The sequence below is a fragment of the Mirounga leonina genome, unplaced genomic scaffold (assembly GCF_011800145.1).
Source record: "Mirounga leonina isolate KUSES-001 unplaced genomic scaffold, KU_Mleo_1.0 Mir_118, whole genome shotgun sequence".
Taxonomy (NCBI): domain Eukaryota; kingdom Metazoa; phylum Chordata; class Mammalia; order Carnivora; family Phocidae; genus Mirounga; species Mirounga leonina.
In genome coordinates, this window is record NW_023270277.1 from 6411317 (window position 1) to 6428460 (window position 17144).

The following is a 17144-nucleotide window of genomic DNA, read 5'->3' on the forward strand; positions in this document are numbered from 1 at the left end:
CTGATAACTTCTTTATGATGTGTCCCCCCAGCTCTTAGGCATAATTATGCTCCACTTATCTAGAGGTCAGACATCTAGCAACCTCTGCCATCTGGAACATATCCAGATGCCGGAAGTCAACAGAAAAGGCCTCTCAACTCAGCGGCCCTCGTGTCTAGATCAGATGGTAGGTGAAGGAGAAGGCAGCTGTGACGGAAGGCGGGATAGCAGGCAGCAGAGAGAATAAAAGCCCAACAGAGAGGTGGCCGGCAATTCTGTGTCCCATGCTGACCATTCAGTGTGACAAGACAGACAGGCTTTGGTTCTGCAGATAATCCTGAGTATCAAGGCAGAACTATACTGAGCATTCTATATTTAAGAAAACAGGAAAGGGGCATCTGGGTGGCTCAGTTGGTTAAGCATCCGACTCTTGATCTCAGCCAGGTCCTGATCTCAAGGTCATGAGTTCAAGCCCCATGTTGGGCTCCACACTGGGCATGGAGCTTACTTCAACAGCAACAACAACAACAAAAATATATATATTTTAAACCAGGAAGATACAAAATTTGTTTCTCTGGGATTACAACCAAGATATTAAAAAAAAAACCATATTTTTTTCTGGATAATTAATTTATGTGGAACTTTCCATTTTTAAGTATGAGGAAATGTTAGAATATCTGTTGATTCCTGCCACCTCCTTGCTAGGTGATCCAACAAGAGTTAATTGTTTGAGTGTCCATTTCTTCATCTACAAAACAAGGATAATACCACCCAGCTCCCAGGGTCGCCAGGAGAATTAGCGAGACACTGACCTGAAGATGTCAGATACAGGTGCTGGGTAGGTGTGGGAATTCACGCGTCTTCCCTGCTCTTTACTCTGCATACAGCAGTAACACCCTTGTGTAAATTTTCTTGCACCATTTGAAGTGGCAGTTGTATATTTCAGTTGGATTGTAAGTTCTTCACGGTGAGGGGCCTTGTCCCTGATCGTGGTTTTTATCTGCAGTGGTCACTGCCACTGTTGTGGGCTCTGCCAAGAGCTCACTGTTGGCCATGAGTGAGGCTGGCCCTGTGTTCAGATGTCACCAGGAATTCTCCCCGTCCCCAAATCCAGAGGATGAAGTTTGTGTTAAGTAATGCTGTCCGACTTTTGTAATCACCCTGCCCCCATGTACATAGAATCTTAGACTCCTAGAGTTTTATGTCTAAATGAGACTTTATTTTAGCATTCCTGTGGACAAATTGCATGTTGTGAGATAGGCCAGCCCAGACGGGGGCTGAGAGGTTGTCCCCTAGCCAAGGCCACACAGCCGGTTAGTGGTGGAGCCAGACTGGTCCTTGGGTATCTGTGTAGACCAGGTTTCTTCCCTCTTCACAACGCTGATGGGGCTTAATGTCTTATTTGTCTGCTCTGAAACCTCAGTCTCAAAATTTTACCCTGAGAGGACCTTAAATATGGAGTGAACTCTTAGCATGAACTTGGTCTGTGGCTTAGCACTGCCCCTTAACCTCTCTCTCTCTGTCTTCATCTGCCCTCGTGTCCCCAAAGGCTTTCCTCATAGTAATTTTCATTTCTGTGATGATTGTGGTGTCTGAAGGGTTTCATACCTATGAACTTGAGCCACACATTTGGATTTGCCTTATTCTCAGATGGGAATCGACTTGAGGGGATATCAGAAGGCCCTGCCTGCCGCAAACACTCCCCTAGGAGCCTGCCAGGATTGTCCTGCAGGAAGGACCTTGCTGAGATCATATGGATGGTTCCTAGGAAGGAAATGATGGGGGGACTTGTCACACAGACGGGCATATGGGGCCTTAGCCCATAGAGCAACACAGTGCTGGAATGGAGGACAGAACATGGACAGCCCATGTGGGGCTGGAGCCAGGACCTGGGAGCCTGGAATCTCTGCAGGAACTGGAACCTGCCCACCACCTGCTTGCGTCTGGCGCTCGGGCAGAGTATAACCCTTTTGGGCAGAGTTGAGTTGGGTGTACTGCTGGCTCCAGAGGAAGGCATGACCTCCTTGGGGACACTGCAGAGGATGCCCCAGGGGCTTGGTCAGAGAGCGGTGGCCATGAAAACAGCCTGCCAAGTTTCCAGACTTTTCTTTGGGGCCAGTCCTGCTTAGGGTGGGAAGAGTGTACGCCTATCAGGGTACCACCTCCCACCCTTCAAAGGCTGCATGGTGGGGGGAAGGGGGCAGGAGCAGCGGCAAATCTGGGTTTACACCTCTGCCCCTCTGGACCATTTTCTTATTTGGAAAATTTATTTCATCTCCTTAGCCTCAGTTTCATTGTCTGTAAAATGAGGAAATTAATACCTATCCCCCTGCCTCGTAGGATTGTTGTGAAGCTAAAATAATACACAGGATCTTCTTTCAGCAGAAACTCCATATTCATCACTTTTAACGTTTAACATGCTGCCTGACACCAAGTAGGTGTTCGATGTTTGTTGAATAAAATTCTGTTATCTGTAAGGTGTGTTACACACATGGTCATTATTGCTAATAATTCAGCTGGTGGTATGCTAAGCACAGGGGAAAAAAACAAGAAATGTAAAGCACGATCGTTACACTGTTGTTTCTAGAACTCTCAGAGTTTTCCTAGCACTCCAGGTGCCAAGTGTGACTTTGAAAGATATCACACCCATGCCTTGTGCAATGACCAGAGCCTTGGATCATTAATCACTTACCAAGCCTTGGAACACGTCATGTTTTCCTGTTCTACAGTGGATGTGAGATGTAGGGCACATTGCCTGGTCTCCAGGGAGAGTATGGCATGGTGGTGTTTTGCTGAAGCTGAGTCCACAAATAGCCTCCAACACAGTAGAAAGCGGTACGTGCCAAAGAGAGGGACAGGTAATGGGCTACGGCGCTGGGTGGAGGATGAGGTGTTTCGGCCTCTGAGATGTTGATCTCCTCCTGTTCATGTGCCTCATAGAATCAAACAGTAGCTGCTGGAGGTGAAAGGAGTCATAGAGATTAAATTAAATGCAACCATTATGGACTGTTTGTGAGCAATGCACCGAGGCCAGCATTGTAGGGCTACAGAAATTGAGAAGACATAGGCCTTACCCTCGAGCAACTTAATCTAGTGGGGAAGACAGTTTTTCAACAATGAACTACAAAACAAGGCAGGGTGAAAGTAGATTTTCTTAAAGAGGTAGGATCAGAGGACCCCAGGAACCTCAAGGGGATGGGGAGGCTTCAGAGGAAGTGGCATTGGGTGGATCTTAAAGGCTGAAGGTTTTTTTTTTTAATATTTATTCATTTGACAGAGAGAGGGCACAAGCAGGGGGAGCAGCAGACAGAGGGAGAAGCAGGTTCCCCGCAGAGCAGGGAACCCAGTTCGGGACTCGATCCCAGTACCCTGGGATCATCTTAACTGACTGAGCCACCCAGGTGCCCCAAAGCCTGAAGGGTTTTAATTGGAGAAGGGGTGGAAGTGGGAAACGGCATTCCACTCAAGGGAATGGCATGAGCACACACTGAGGTGTGAAAACCCACGCGACTTCTTCAGGGAATGAGCTGTCTGATAGGAATGGAGTATGGAAGGTTGGCCAAGGGATTGTGAAGATAGGCATTGAAAAGAGCAAGGGGGTCAGAGTGTTGAGAGCTTCAGTTGTCATGTTAAAGGGTTTTATTCTGTGAGCCGACATGGGCCCGTTGGTTTTTCACCAGGTCTCTTATTTTGTAGAGAAAGGAGCTGAGGTCCTGAGAACTTAACTTCCACCCTCAGTGCACCATTTGGCACAGCGCCCCTTATGGGGCAGTCTCTGGGGTCTCTGTCCTCCCAGTGGGTGCTGAAAGTTCGGGAACCTGGCTGAATTTGGGTCTGGGCACACAGGACATGAAGAAATTGAGAGGCTCGACGCAGAACGCTCATCCCCAATGTCCACTGAGTGGGCTTTTTATGTTTAATAACCAAAAAGAAAATGTGCATTTTGTACTCTACTAAAAATGCATTACTTCATCTGATTTTTCCTTTCCTCCACCCTAGCTGGCGAATGCCCCTTGTGAGGAGGAGAAGGAACAATGGGGAAAGTAACCTTGCTGAGTTCAGAGGACAGGCATCTTTCCTAGGGACCTTCAGTTTATGCTGGAGAGCAGAGTACTTGGGAGGAAATTAGTGTGGAAAATGGGATGCCTTCAGTAATGATGGAAAGGGGAGGTCACCTTAGCTGAGAGATATTAATAGCTGCCCATCCGGCAAGGGAACTGGCAGGAGGGGGTTGTGTGCGTAAACAGGACCGGGGGAGGGCCCCAGGTGAACTCAGAGGAGACTTGGGGAACAGAAAGTGTGTGCCAGCATCTCTCATTTTTCCTTTGCTTAAATTTTTTTTTTCAATAATTATCATGGGAATGCATCAAGTTTCTTTTATCAGTGTTCTGTGTTGTTGGGATACTGACCAGTAGAGGTTCGAGTGGTATCCTGCAGAACACTTTCCTTCTGGGAAATGCAGGAAGTAGAGCCCTCCCCAGTGTCAAGACAGTCATTAACACACACTGCACAGACGCTGACAGGTGCTGCTGTGGAGAGCAGGCAGGGGGGCCAGGCCGGGCAGACGGATGGCTGATGATGTTGGAACCGACAGCTGTCGGAACTGCATTAGACTTGGAATGATTGAGGAACCAGTAAATCCAGAGAAATTTCTTTTAAAGGCCTTTGGAAAGGTACTCAAAGAATTTAGGAATAGGGGAGCCTGGGTGGCTCAGATGGTTGAGCGTCTGCCTTCGGCTCGGGTCATGATCCCAGGGTCCTGGGATCAAGCCCCACGTCTGCCTCCTGGCTCAGTGGGGAGCCTGCTTCTCCCTCTGCCTCTCCCCCCACTCGTGCTCTCTCTCTCTGTGTATCTCTGTGTCTCGAATGAATAAATAAAATCTTAAAAAAAAAAAAAAGAATTTAGGAATACAGGCAGATCATGCCTAGACATATTCTATTGCATGACTGTACCACAGTTTATCAGCTCACCAGTTGATGGGCATCTGGGTCCTTTTTGGGTTGCAACTATGATGAATAAAGCTGCCATGAACACTTGAGTGGAAGTCTTTGTGTGGACATAATGTTTCATTTCTTGATTTAGGCGAATACCTAGGGATGGGATTGCTGGGTCGTATACTGAGTGTGTGTTTCTGAGATACGCCATACTGTTTTCTGAAGTGGTCTTGCCATTTTTCATTTCCACTGGCAGTGTGCGTGAGCTCCCACTCCTTCACATCCTTGGCATCATCAGCCACTTTCGCGGGTGTGCAGTGGAATCTCATTGTGGTTTTAACTTACACTTCCCTGATAACTAATGATGTTCAGCATCTTTTCATGTTCTTGATGGCCATTGTGTAACTTCTTTGATCTACTTGTCTTTACTTATACCATGTAAGTTGCTTTTTATATGTTGAAATGCCTTGTGAGAGCAGAGATTCTGAGAGTGTTGACTGGCTCTCACTGGAAGGGGCTGTTCAAGAGAAGTGGAACATTTAAATAACAATTATCTGTTACAAGATTCTGAAAGATACACTCTGCAGAATAATATTGCAGATATTCTGGGGAGCTGGGATAAATCATTCTTATAGAAAAAAATTTAAAGAGTCCATATCCTGCAATTTACTTGAAAAAATTCTTCTGTGGAATTTTGAAGAGATGACCTCACATCATCTTGGTATTGTGGAATGATTTGATGTAGATGAACACTGGAGCTTAAAGAGGTAGCAGCTGGTTCCGTGTGTTCACAGCCATGGATAGTTCTAGGTGGTGCCCTTACAGGGTATGGAGTTCACCCCCTCCCAGTTTTCAGAGGTGAAGCAACTTGCCCAAGATTACAAAGGGATTGAGGGGCGGAACTGATGCAGGGACCTCCTGCTCTCTGCTCAGCCGGGGGAGTCGGCTTGTCCCTCTCCTTCTGCCCTTCCTTCCGCTCATGTTCTCTCTCTCTCTCTCAAATAAATAAAATCTTAAAAAAAAATGAAGGGGGCGCCTGGGTGGCTCAGTTGGTTAAGCGACTGCCTTCAGCTCAGGTCATGATCCTGGAGTCCCTGGATCGAGTCCCACATCAGGCTCCCTGCTCGGCAGGGAGTCTGCTTCTCCCTCTGACCCTCCCCCCTCTCATGTGCTCTCTCTCTCTCATTCTCTCTGTCTCAAATAAATAAATAAAATCTTAAAAAAAAAAATGAAGAAGATGTGATACACACACACACACAGGAATATCATTCAGCCATAAAAATGAATGAAATCTTGCCATTTGCAATGACATGGATGGAGCTAGAGAGTATAATGCTAAGCAAAATAAGTCAATCAGAAAAAGACAAATACCCAGTGGTTATCCTGGGGGCACAATTCATTCAGTGATTATTTTATTGAGTGCCCACTATGTGCCAAGCACGACTCTGGGGTAACCAAGACAGAAAAAGGTTAGCACGTGGGTATGGGTGCCCAGATGTTAAAAGTTGGTATTTAGGGGCGCCTGAGTGGCTCAGTGGGTTAAGCGTCATTTGCTCCCAGCTCACGTCTTGATCTCAGGGTTGTGAATTCAAGCCCTGCGTTGGGCTCCACGCTGGGTGTGCAGCCTACATTAAAAAAAAAAAAAAAAAGTTGGTGTTTGGCATGTGTGTACGTGCATATCCCATCTTCAGTTAAAAGGCAAAGCAGCAATGTACAAGAAGGAATTAATGTTTCACAAATTAATGCCATGATAATATTTACATGGGCTTAGCAGTGACTGTAAGTTTTAGGGGCTTAGTTGTGGGACATACTTGAGATAAGGCCTCCAGAGGGTATTAGATGGCGTGAGTGGTAGGGGTTTGGAATAAATGTCTTACTGTTTCAAAGCTTTTGAATTAGTTTAAATAAAGAATATTGGGCTGTTTTGTTTTGTTTTTAAAGAATGTCTGTGACCATCTGTTTCTATTTATATGTGCAAATCAAAATTTTCCCCATCTTGAGTAAGAGTTCTGAAGTGAAAGTACAGGCCATCGGCATCTACACTGCCAATTTTAAATGAATGAAAACAGCCTCATTGTTTTCACTGAGTTGTTTTGTGGGACGTGATGTTACATATCTAAATACTTTGTATTCTAGGAAGATAAGCTTTCTAATGCACTGCATACAGACGAATTGCGTTTTAAGAAGCTGCCACCAAGTGAATGAAATCCATCCATCACAACTCTCTCTTAGCTATTTGTCCTGCCCATTCATGTTCTTGCTCTGGGTGCCCGGGAGAGGCCCACAGAGCCCCGCTTCTCTGCTGATCTTGACTGTTCCATCTCCCTACCTGTGGTTCCTTGCCTTCTAACAACCTGTCACCTCCTTCAGCACATGGCTCTGCTTACCTCCTGTGGGAGACCTTTCCCCAGCAGAGCTGGTGACGGCATTGGTCGGTGTGCACTGAAGACCGGATGCACAGGGTTTCACGAAGTCCATGTTCATGGAGCATTTATAGGTGTCAGGCGCTGTACTAGGTGCTGGGGATGCAGAGACAGAAGTCGTCGGTCCCTGGTAGGAGGGTGGTGGTCGTCTTATCTTTATGCCGTGGGGCTCAGTTTCTGAGAAGTCTCAATCGCTGTATCGCAAACGGTGGTTATGAACAAAATCACAGACGGCTACATGAACAAAAGAGCTGCCTAATAAGAATGACTGCAGGTTTTACAGTTTGTCCCCCAGGATGAAAATAGTTTTATTCTCTCCATTTGTTGTTCCTTGTTTCTTGACTTTTTAACATTCGTTTGCTTTGAAAAGACGAAGGAAACAGCAAGTGATTCCAGAAAGAACAACAGGCTAAGAGAATGAGGGGGCATTTTTGAACTGAAAAGGAAATCACAAAGATGGCATCTTGGTTTTATCATTACTCTGTGGCCTTGGAAAAATGACCTAGCTTCCTTTCCCAGCCTTAGTTTCTGCCTTGCTATAATATTACCTGCCTCACCCGGAGTTTAAGAATCATCAGCTGTAACGTACGTAAAAGCGCTTCTTGTTTCTATTGCTGTGTGGACAAAAGAGACTTACTGCTGCCACTCCCACGACCCCTGCTGATATTGTCCTGTCTGCACCTGACCTTCCAGTGAGCAGTCTTCACTGATGCTTGACATTTCTTCCAGTCTGCTTGAGAAATCCACGCCAGAGAAATGCAGTGGGATTTTTAAAAAATTGTTGAAAATTACTTTCTGCCATGACCAAATATGCGTTTTTACATGTGGGATAGGATTCTTCATAGTATTAATAGCTAGTCATTAATTGGTTTTATTGACACTTGCAAGCAGGATTCTTCATTTCATCTGTGAAGTTAACCCTTACGTCACATATATTGGAACATAATTGTGATCACTCTTGGGAAGCATGAAGCGCAAGTGTTGTGAGGATAGTAGTTTCATAGAATTTTACATCTGGAACCTCGGAGGAGAAGTCACTGATCAAGGGCCAAATATGAGGGGGTGACAGCTCGGATGGTGTCCCAACACGCATGCCCTCATCCTGCACAATCCAGCATTCCCTGTCGCTAGTAAATGGAAGCCTTCTGCAGCCCTGGGCCGTGCGGGTCATGGCAGCAGAACCCATCACACTGCTCTCTCTTCCCTAGGCTGCTGCGGTGTCCCCAGCTTTTGGGAGGAATGGTGAATAATCAGTATATTTGCTTTCTCAAGGGGCAGGAAATAAATACCTTGCGCGTTAGCTTCAAGGCAGAGAGCACCCTGGTCGGAGAAACCTGGGCAATCCTTACGTGTAGAACCTCTGTCTTTAGCTTTGTCCCTCTCTCGTCTCCTTCACCCTAAACCAACAGCACCATTATGTGCAGTGTCCGTTTGTAGGACTCAGCATTGTGGGGTTCCCCGGGAAGTGCAGGGTGCAGCAGGGCCTTGTGTCTCTGTGGTGGGGAAGCGTGAGTGGGTCTGGTCCTCCCCGCTTCCGGCAAGTTGGGGCGGGGGGCAGCCTCTTCCCCTCAGTGTGGTGGCTCAGGGAATCCACTCCCTTTCTTTCCTTCCTGTTTAATTAGCTGAGGTTTCAAATTTTCTTTTCTTTGGATGGAGACCAGACAAAGAAAACTAATGGTCTGAAGCCCTTCCTGGTGGAGAAATGCTCACATCCCCAAATCCCGAAAATTAACAGCCTTTAATGACCCGCAGAAGCCCAAGAAGGTTCTGAGCTGCCTCAGCCAAGAGCTGTTCATGCCTTTTGCTGCATGTCCCATCCTCCTCACTGCCCCTCAGTGACAGGGACCCTGCCCTGCCTTTGTCCCCTCTTCCCCCTACTTCTGGCCTCGCCCCCGCCGCCTCGTCTGGCCCTGTGACCTGCCCTTCTTGCCAACTGGGTCATGCTCTCTGGGCTCCTCCTAAGCTGGCCTTTCCCGAATTCCTGTCCTATCTTTTACTCCTGCTTCCTAGGTGAGGACAGTTACTCAGAGGGAAAAAGGAGTGAGGCTGTGTGCATCTCTGATGGGCCCTTATCTCTGCTCCCACATTGCTCCCCATGGGCTCTCAGACCTCCCCACTCTGAGGTGGCCCGCCGGTCACAGTGCAGCACCATTTTGTGGACTTCTGTCCTTCCAGGCAGCAGAATCCAGTCTTGTTCTGTGTTTTTAGCAGAGGTATCTTTTCTTCAGATGAACACTGCTGGTGCTTACCATGTACACTGGCCATGTAGCCCTGCTATGTTTGAGGCTGGAAGTGGGTGCTGAACTTCTCCACACCTCCTTCTCGGCTCTCACACCTGGGCCCTGAAGGGTTCTGCATAGTCCTAGGGTCAAGCAGAGCAGAGTAGGGAGCCCCAGTTCCAGGTGTAAGGGGAACAGACATCAACCTGTCCCCTGCTCCCCCACGCTGTAGACCCCTTGGTATGGGGAACCCCACTTACAAAGCAAGGCCTCTGGGCAGGCTTTACCTTCTCATACCTGGGGGGGCCACCTCCTGTCCAAGCTCTGTCCACCTTCTCCCTACCCTTTGGGCCTAGGGTTAAACACATCTGGGAAAAGTTCAGGGGAGAAGCCCACACGGACTCAGTCTGCTGGCACAGGGGGTAGTTGGGTGCTGGGTATCCACAGTGCAGTCTAGGAGGGGGAGCTGTGGGCTCCCGGTAGTACAGCCCCCTTGGCCTTTGGCCCTTAACCATATGTGGAGAGAGGTGCAGCTGGAGGAGAGCTAGATCAAGACGCGGGTCCACAGTGCACCTGTTCTGCCCTAGAGCCGGTCACTAACCAGATGACCTGATTGCTGCGCTGTGCCGTCTCTGGGGGTGGCAGGAGGGAAGTATCCTCGCATTAATCCAGATGCTTTCCAGTGGCCGGGGCTGTGCTCAGACCTAGCGTGTGATCATCACAAGAGCCGTATCAAATGGATCTTATTTCCCCGTTTTAGGGATATGGAAACCGGGCCCCAGGAGTTGAAGGAATCTGTGTGTGGGGATGTGGGAACTAAGGCCCAGGTCTGTGTCTCTTGAGTCTAAGGTCTCTTTGCTGCACCGCTGGCGCTCATGATAGGCCTGGGTGATAAGGATGAAATGGGGTGCAGAGTATGTTGTCTGGGGACAGGAAAGATGCCTGGCAGTTCCTGCTCAGCCGCCCTCTTCCCCTCACTGCACCTCTTGGATAGCAGAAACCAAAGGTTAGTTCCTGGAGACCACAGACTTGGGGGCAGGGAGCTGTGGATGGAGGGCGTGACGTCTGTGTGCCTGTGGAGGGGCAGGGGAACAAGAGATCTAGTGAGCATGCCAGCCTCATCTGCGCACCCTCCCTCCTCTTTTCCAGAAACCATCTCTGCTGCATTTAGAGGCTGACTATGTGCATGGCAGGCCATTTGGTTCCTTCCTTTCTTCTCCCTTCCTCATTCTGGGTTTCCCTCCTCCTCCCTACTTCCCATTCCATCGTAGGGCAGTGGGGCCAGGTCTCTGGGATGGGAAACAGGAACTGAGAAGTGGAAGATCAAGACATGGCGAGACTAAACAGTGGTCATTTCATCTTCCCCTTAAAGCCCAAGAATAGCGTGTGCAACCTGGATACAGGCGAATGGTGGCAGACGACCCACCACCACCACCACCTGCCTGCTGTCTGCTCCCCTGGCGCTCTGGCCCCAGAATTGCTCACGTCAGGTGGTTGAGGGTCTAGGTGGGTTTGCCGGTGCTCCTGGGGAACGTCACACGCAGCACAGTGGTGGTGGTGGGCGCGCTGCAGTCCTACGGGCTGGGAGTGCACGGCATCCCTGGCGCGGGAAGAGCGGCTCCGAGTGATTTTAGCCCCGGACTAGGGAAGGGGCTGAAAGGCAGCCTGATGGAGAGGGGGACGAGGGGATTATTTTCCCCCAGCATCAAGGGAGGTAGCAGCAGAAGTCCACAGGCCCCCTGCGCCTCTCCTGGCTCTGGTAGCCAAGCAGTTATAAACTGTAGCGGGAGGGTGAGACGGGGGCCACGTGGTTCTGGAAGCTTGCTTCTCAGTCTGCTGGAACTTTGCTAGCCTTTCTTTAGTTCAAAGCCAAATAAACAACTTTGGGCAAGTCCAACTCTTTGCGTCAGTTTCTTTTACTTTAAATTGGGGAAATCAGTGGTGGTTTCACAAGATGCTGGAAATGTTGTGTAAGGTAGTGGATGCTGAAAGTGCTCTGTGGAATGTGAAGTGCTCTGTGATTCTTGGGCCCAAGAATCGGTGCCTCTGGAAGCCACTCATCTGCTGTCTTTGGAACTGAAAGGCATTTCTCTCAAATGCCAACGACTTAACCTGAGTCACTTTGTTTCTGCCAACACTCCTGGAGCCTGGAGACCATCCAAGGCTACCCCCTCACCTCAGTGTGGCCGTTTGTGGGGAGAGGGGGCACAGAGCGTGAACTGTGCTAGACTACGCACGTGTCACCCAGATGTGAGGGGGCAAGCCTGCCTGGAGGCCTTGCTTTGTAAGTGGGGTTCCCAAGGAATCTGCGGAATGGGGGAGCAGGGGACAGACTGACAGCAGGACCCGTGTGCTTCCCTTGTGCCCACTCTGTCCCATTTGAAAGCCCAGAGGGGACAAGTGACCCCCTCCACGAAGGTGGCCCAGAGCACCCTGCTCTGTCACTTGCCATATGGCCCTGCCTTTGCCCATGTCACCCCTCTGGGGAGTTAGAAACACATCAGAGAATGTTTTGAAGAATTTAAATGTTGATGGGAAAAAAAAACCTCATTAATGCAAGTGAAAGGCTGGGATGAGCTATAAAGGTTTTTTTTTTTTTTCCTTAGTTTTTTTCTTTGTTACCATAACCATTATCAGACCTGAAAATGTTTATCTTACGGATTGCAACAGTACCCGGCTGATGGTGTTCCTGGACAGCCCCTCCTTACTGGGCATAGTGTAGGTGTAGCCCCTTAGAGACCCAGAGGGCACACCCAGAGGGCACCTTGAAGGCTGTCGATTATGGAGTGCCTCCAGAGTCCCAGACACATTGGAGATCTTATCGTCTGAAGCAAGTAGTAGTATTCCCAAGTTCGAGATGACAAAACCAAGCTCAGGGACGGGAAGCAATTTTTCTGAGGTCGTGCTGCTGATATGTGGAGTCTGGTTTGGAACTCTGTCTGTTTGGTTAAAAAGCCAGTGACTTTTAGCCACTGTACTATTCTAGAGGATCCGGCCCGGAGGGACCGGAACTGAGATCACATTCTACTGGGTTCTTTCCTTTTTGGTGTCTCCCTAGAGGTGACATGGTGGAGTTAGGGTGTGGCTGGTAAAAGGGAACGAGGAGGCCTGAATAATGGAGTGATGGTTTTTCCCCTTTCCAATGTGGGTATCACCCAGAGTGTAGTTTCAGTTAGAAGAGGTACTTTCTGGAAGAATGCACAAAGCACAAATGTGGCAGCCGGTTGACAGCAGAAAGGCCCCTGTCGAGGGCCCAGTCGGCTAAAAGGCACAAGGCTAGGGACAGAACCCACAGAATGAGTGTGAAGGATGGTTTCTGGGCAGACCTCCAGAGCCCCCGGAAGCAAAGTCCTACTTAGTACTCCTTGCCCGCACGTGGGGCTCAGAGAAAACAGCTCTCTCACGTCTCCTCTCTCCTGTTTATGTTACTGGAGTGGAGTTCATGCGGCTGGATCCCTGTTTCCTGGGGAAATCAGCCTGGCTTGCGATTACATTGTCTTCTGGAACTGGGACAGATGTGGAAGGCTGACCTCACTCCCAACTGAAGGTCACCTTCCCAGCCTCTCCCGCTGCTTCTGTGTCACCGGGCCTCCAGTGCCTGGCCCGGGGCATGGCCTCACCCCTTCCCTTCCATCTTCTTTCAGTGCTGTGCTGGCACCTTCCAGTCTGATGTCCCCTGTTCCAGGTGTGATTGTTCCCCTGAGATGGCCCGTTTCCTGCTTGTATGTGGGCTCTTGAGTCGATCCGAGGGAGCAGAGCTGAGTAGTGCAGTGTGGAAGGTGTCAGTGGGGACTTCAGGCCAGGCCCTCTTCTGGGAGCGGGGCATCAGGGCACAGAGACCAGGGGCGCCTTTCTTTGCTGCTGGGGTACTGTGGCTGCCTTGCCAAAATGCTCCTTTCTCTTTTCAGCTCTCCCAGATCTCCCGGAAGCTCTTTCTGTCCCAAAGTAGAAATCAGGATGTGAAGCATTTTTGTAAAGCTAGAATGTATTGTCCTCTCTTTCCGTTTCTCTAAGGGAGTGATCTAGAAAAGCTTGCGTTCCTGGCTGGTGTCTCCAGTGGTAGAGGTCATGGGAGTGCTTGTGGGGACTTGGTTCTTCCAGCTGGACGAGCCTTGAGGCTCTCCTTGGTTAACATGGCATTTTCACATGGTCTGTGTTCTTCTTCCACCGAACGGTTTCACATCCATTTCGGTCATGGTAGCAACTGCCCAGAATTTAATCGTGTGGTTATTCTCCTTGGTTGGGCATTTGGGGTTCTTTTCAGAGTCCTGCTGAGAATGTCTTTGTAGAAATAACTTGTGTGGAAAGGAGGGAGGCCATGGGGATGTGGGATAGGAACGGCTCTGGCAAAGCCCTTTGCTCGCTCTGGCAAGCTTACTTTCCAGAAGACGAGAGCGGGCAGTGGCACTGTCAGCTGCCAAGTCAGGGTGGCACCAGTTTTGTATTTAATTTTTTTTTAAAGTTTATTTATTTATAATCTCCACACACCCTGTGGGGCTCGAACTCACGACCCCAAGATCAGGAGTCACATGCTTCACCAACCGAGCCAGCCAGGTGCCCCTGTTTTGTATTTCAAACCTCAGCCTTCCCTATCCTCCAGAGCCTTTGTTCTTTTGGTTTGTATTTCTTTTATCTGTCCTGGGACGGGACTGTGACTGGACGAGGACTGTCAGTGATTTTCATGTTTTATGAGCTCTTTGCTTCCTGGGGTCCAGCTTCTGATGTTCTCAGCCAGTCAGGTGGGGTAAGTGACATTCCTTTTTATTCCGGAGAGCTGTTCATCTTCCATTATTTATTTTTAACCATACAAATCACACATAAATATATTTTTGTAGTACCAAACAGTACCAAAAAATGAAGCCTGCCTTCATGGTCTTTTCTGTCTTCTTATGGAACCCCTGTGCCAAATTCATGTCTTCCAGGATTTTTTTCTGCGTATATATTTATGTATGGAAAGATGCCATTTTGAGTATTTTTCTTTATTGTTTAATCAGTTTTTTTGGCACATTTTTGTGCTCAAAGTTAATATCCAGTATCCTGCTTGATCTGAAAATAACTGTAAAAGGTAACAGTGTAGGATATTGAAGTACTTTTTGTTTCCTTAATTTAAAAAATTTCAAGTATAATGTACTCACATTGATGATAGTTTAAAAGTAGAAAAATCCAGGGCGCCTGGGTGGCTCAGTCATTAAGCGTCTGCCTTCGGCTCAGGTCATGATCCTGGGGTCCCGGGATCGAGTCCCACATCGGGCTCCCCGCTCGGCGGGAGGCCTGCTTTTCCCTCTCCCACTCCCCCTGCTTGTGTTCCCTCTCTCGCTGTCTCTCTCTGTCAAATAAATAAAATCTTAAAAAAAAAAAAAAAAAGTAGAAAAATCCAAAAAGCCCTCCAACTTTCCGAGACAACAAAAATTATTTGTTTCTTGTATTTTTATATACACAGTTTGTGTGTATAATACAACACTTGCTTGTCCTCTAGTTTATAACAGTTTATTTCTTTTTTTTTTTAAAGATTTTATTTATTTATTGACAGAGAGACAGAGAGACAGCAAGAGAGGGAAAACAACAGGGGGAGTTCCTTTCACTCATTGTGTGTGACCAAATGTGTGACCAAATGCTGAGCTAATAAATTACCCCTGTGAGGTACTTTCATTTTGGCAGCCTTTCTGGCTCTGCCCCCAAACTGTGGTTGATCTTAATTTCTTTTCCATAAAGAAGGCTTTAAATTTATTTTTATTCAAATGAGCATATCATATATACACACACACACACACACACGTACATGCACACGTACACACACATAAGGAAATATACTATAATTAAAGAATGATTATGGAGGCGCCTGGGTAGCTCAGTCATTAAGCGTCTGCCTTCGGCTCAGGTCATGATCCCAGGATCCTGGGATCGAGCCCCGCCTTGGGCTCCCTGCTCGGCAGGAGGCCTGCTTCTCCCTCTCCCACTCCCCCTGCTTGTGTTCCCTCTCTTGCTGTCTCTCTCTGTCAAATAAATAAATAAAATCTTAAAAAAAAAAATGATTATGAACAGACTCTCATCCAGCCATCACCTGTCCTTCCTGGTCACGGTCAGCATTCAGAGAGCACTCGCCTGTTTCCTGTCAACACCCTCAGAGTAGCTGCCCACCCAGCTGTGCGATAGACATCTCCTCCCTTCTCTTTGTAGTTTTATCAGCAACATTATACATCCCTAAACATAAACAATATAATCCAGTTTTTCCTATTTCTTTAGATTTTTATGGTAGTATACTGCATGTATACTTCTGCAAATTGCTGCTTTGGCTTCACATTTTTGTGAAATTCCTTTATGTTCTGAGTGGGTAAAGTTTGTCTGTGTCCGTGCAACAGTTCATCCATTTTACCATTAACAGGCACTTGGGTTTGTCCAGTTTTCAGCTATTTCAAAGAGTGCCATGAACACCCTTGTCTTCTGGTGCAGATACGTATGTACTATGAGTAACTTCAGTTTTATTAGAGAATAGCAAGTGTGCCCTTCTAGTGTGTCCTTAAGTATACGTCTTACACAGCTGGATTTAGCTTGGATACTGATTTGATCGTAATTCTTTCTGACACCTGCTGTTCTCCAGGCCTCTGCTTTATTCCCAGGAGGAGGTAGATCCATTATTGCTCTGGCCTTCAAATGAGCCTGCAGGCCACAGTGCATTCCTGTGCTTCCCAGAAGGCCTCTGGGAATGTTTGACACTGTCATTAATGTTTTGCGTTACTTTAAAAGTAGAGTCAAACGTGTGATGAGGAAAAGCTGCCATCCAAACGTTTGCATGGCTCTTCCTTGGCAAAGCCATCCTTGGGCAAAGCCACCACATCCTGGGTGTTGCTTTGTTTTGTTATTTGGTCTGTGTCTCTCAAAAATGTCATTTCCTCTCAGGTTAGCCTTTCATAAAAGGAGTGAGGGAGAAGAGCTGGGACAGGAGAGTGGAACAGGAGTCCCAGGCGGCCCAGTGGGGGGAGGCCTGTGGTCTGTTATTTCCTCTTCCTCCAGGCAGTGTCTTTGGGTTCCGAGAATGAAGCCAGCCCCGTCCTACCCTCACTGGCTCGAATTGCTGGCGGCCAAACTGGTGCTGTACCAAGAGGAGACTGGGCTGGCTGATAGCACTGGAGAAAGCTCTGCGTGAATCCTCAGGGCCGGATGTGAAGGGCCCCACTGTGGATATTTTAGGCTTTGTAGGCCTAGAGGCAAAATGGAAGATATTATATAGGTACTTACATTATAAGAGAGAAAGTAAATTTCCATAGTTTTTTTTAACACAGTTCAAAATATACTGGATGAAGTACAGTTTTTTGATAATGCTGGTCTACTAATCAGAATCAGGGAATTCTTTCTGGGAACATTTCTGCATTGGGGTTCAAAGCTACTATTCCCCTTTGCCTCGTTGCCATATCAGTTGTAAACGTTCATCTGTGCAGATCCTTAGCTCATGGCCTCGCAAAAACCAGCCCGCCGGCAGGTGCCCACCTGCTCCCGACTCAGCTCCTCAGACAGACTGTGGATCTGGCCCCCACCGTCCAGCATCAGGAGGCAGGTGCCTCCATGCAAGGATGGACATCCGTAGGCTCTG

General features: G+C 48.0%; 1 protein-coding gene across 1 annotated transcript in view; it reads left to right on the forward strand.

Annotated features, from left to right (window-relative positions):
* Positions 1-10886: 10886 nt before the first annotated feature.
* Positions 10887-17144, forward strand: part of LOC118007326 (arf-GAP with SH3 domain, ANK repeat and PH domain-containing protein 2) — a 121373-nt gene continuing 115115 nt past the window's right edge. The window contains exons 1-2 of the mRNA XM_035000345.1: positions 10887-11046; positions 11812-11840. Coding sequence (XP_034856236.1) covers positions 10887-11046; positions 11812-11840 — 189 coding nt within the window. The remainder of the gene's footprint in view (positions 11047-11811; positions 11841-17144) is intronic.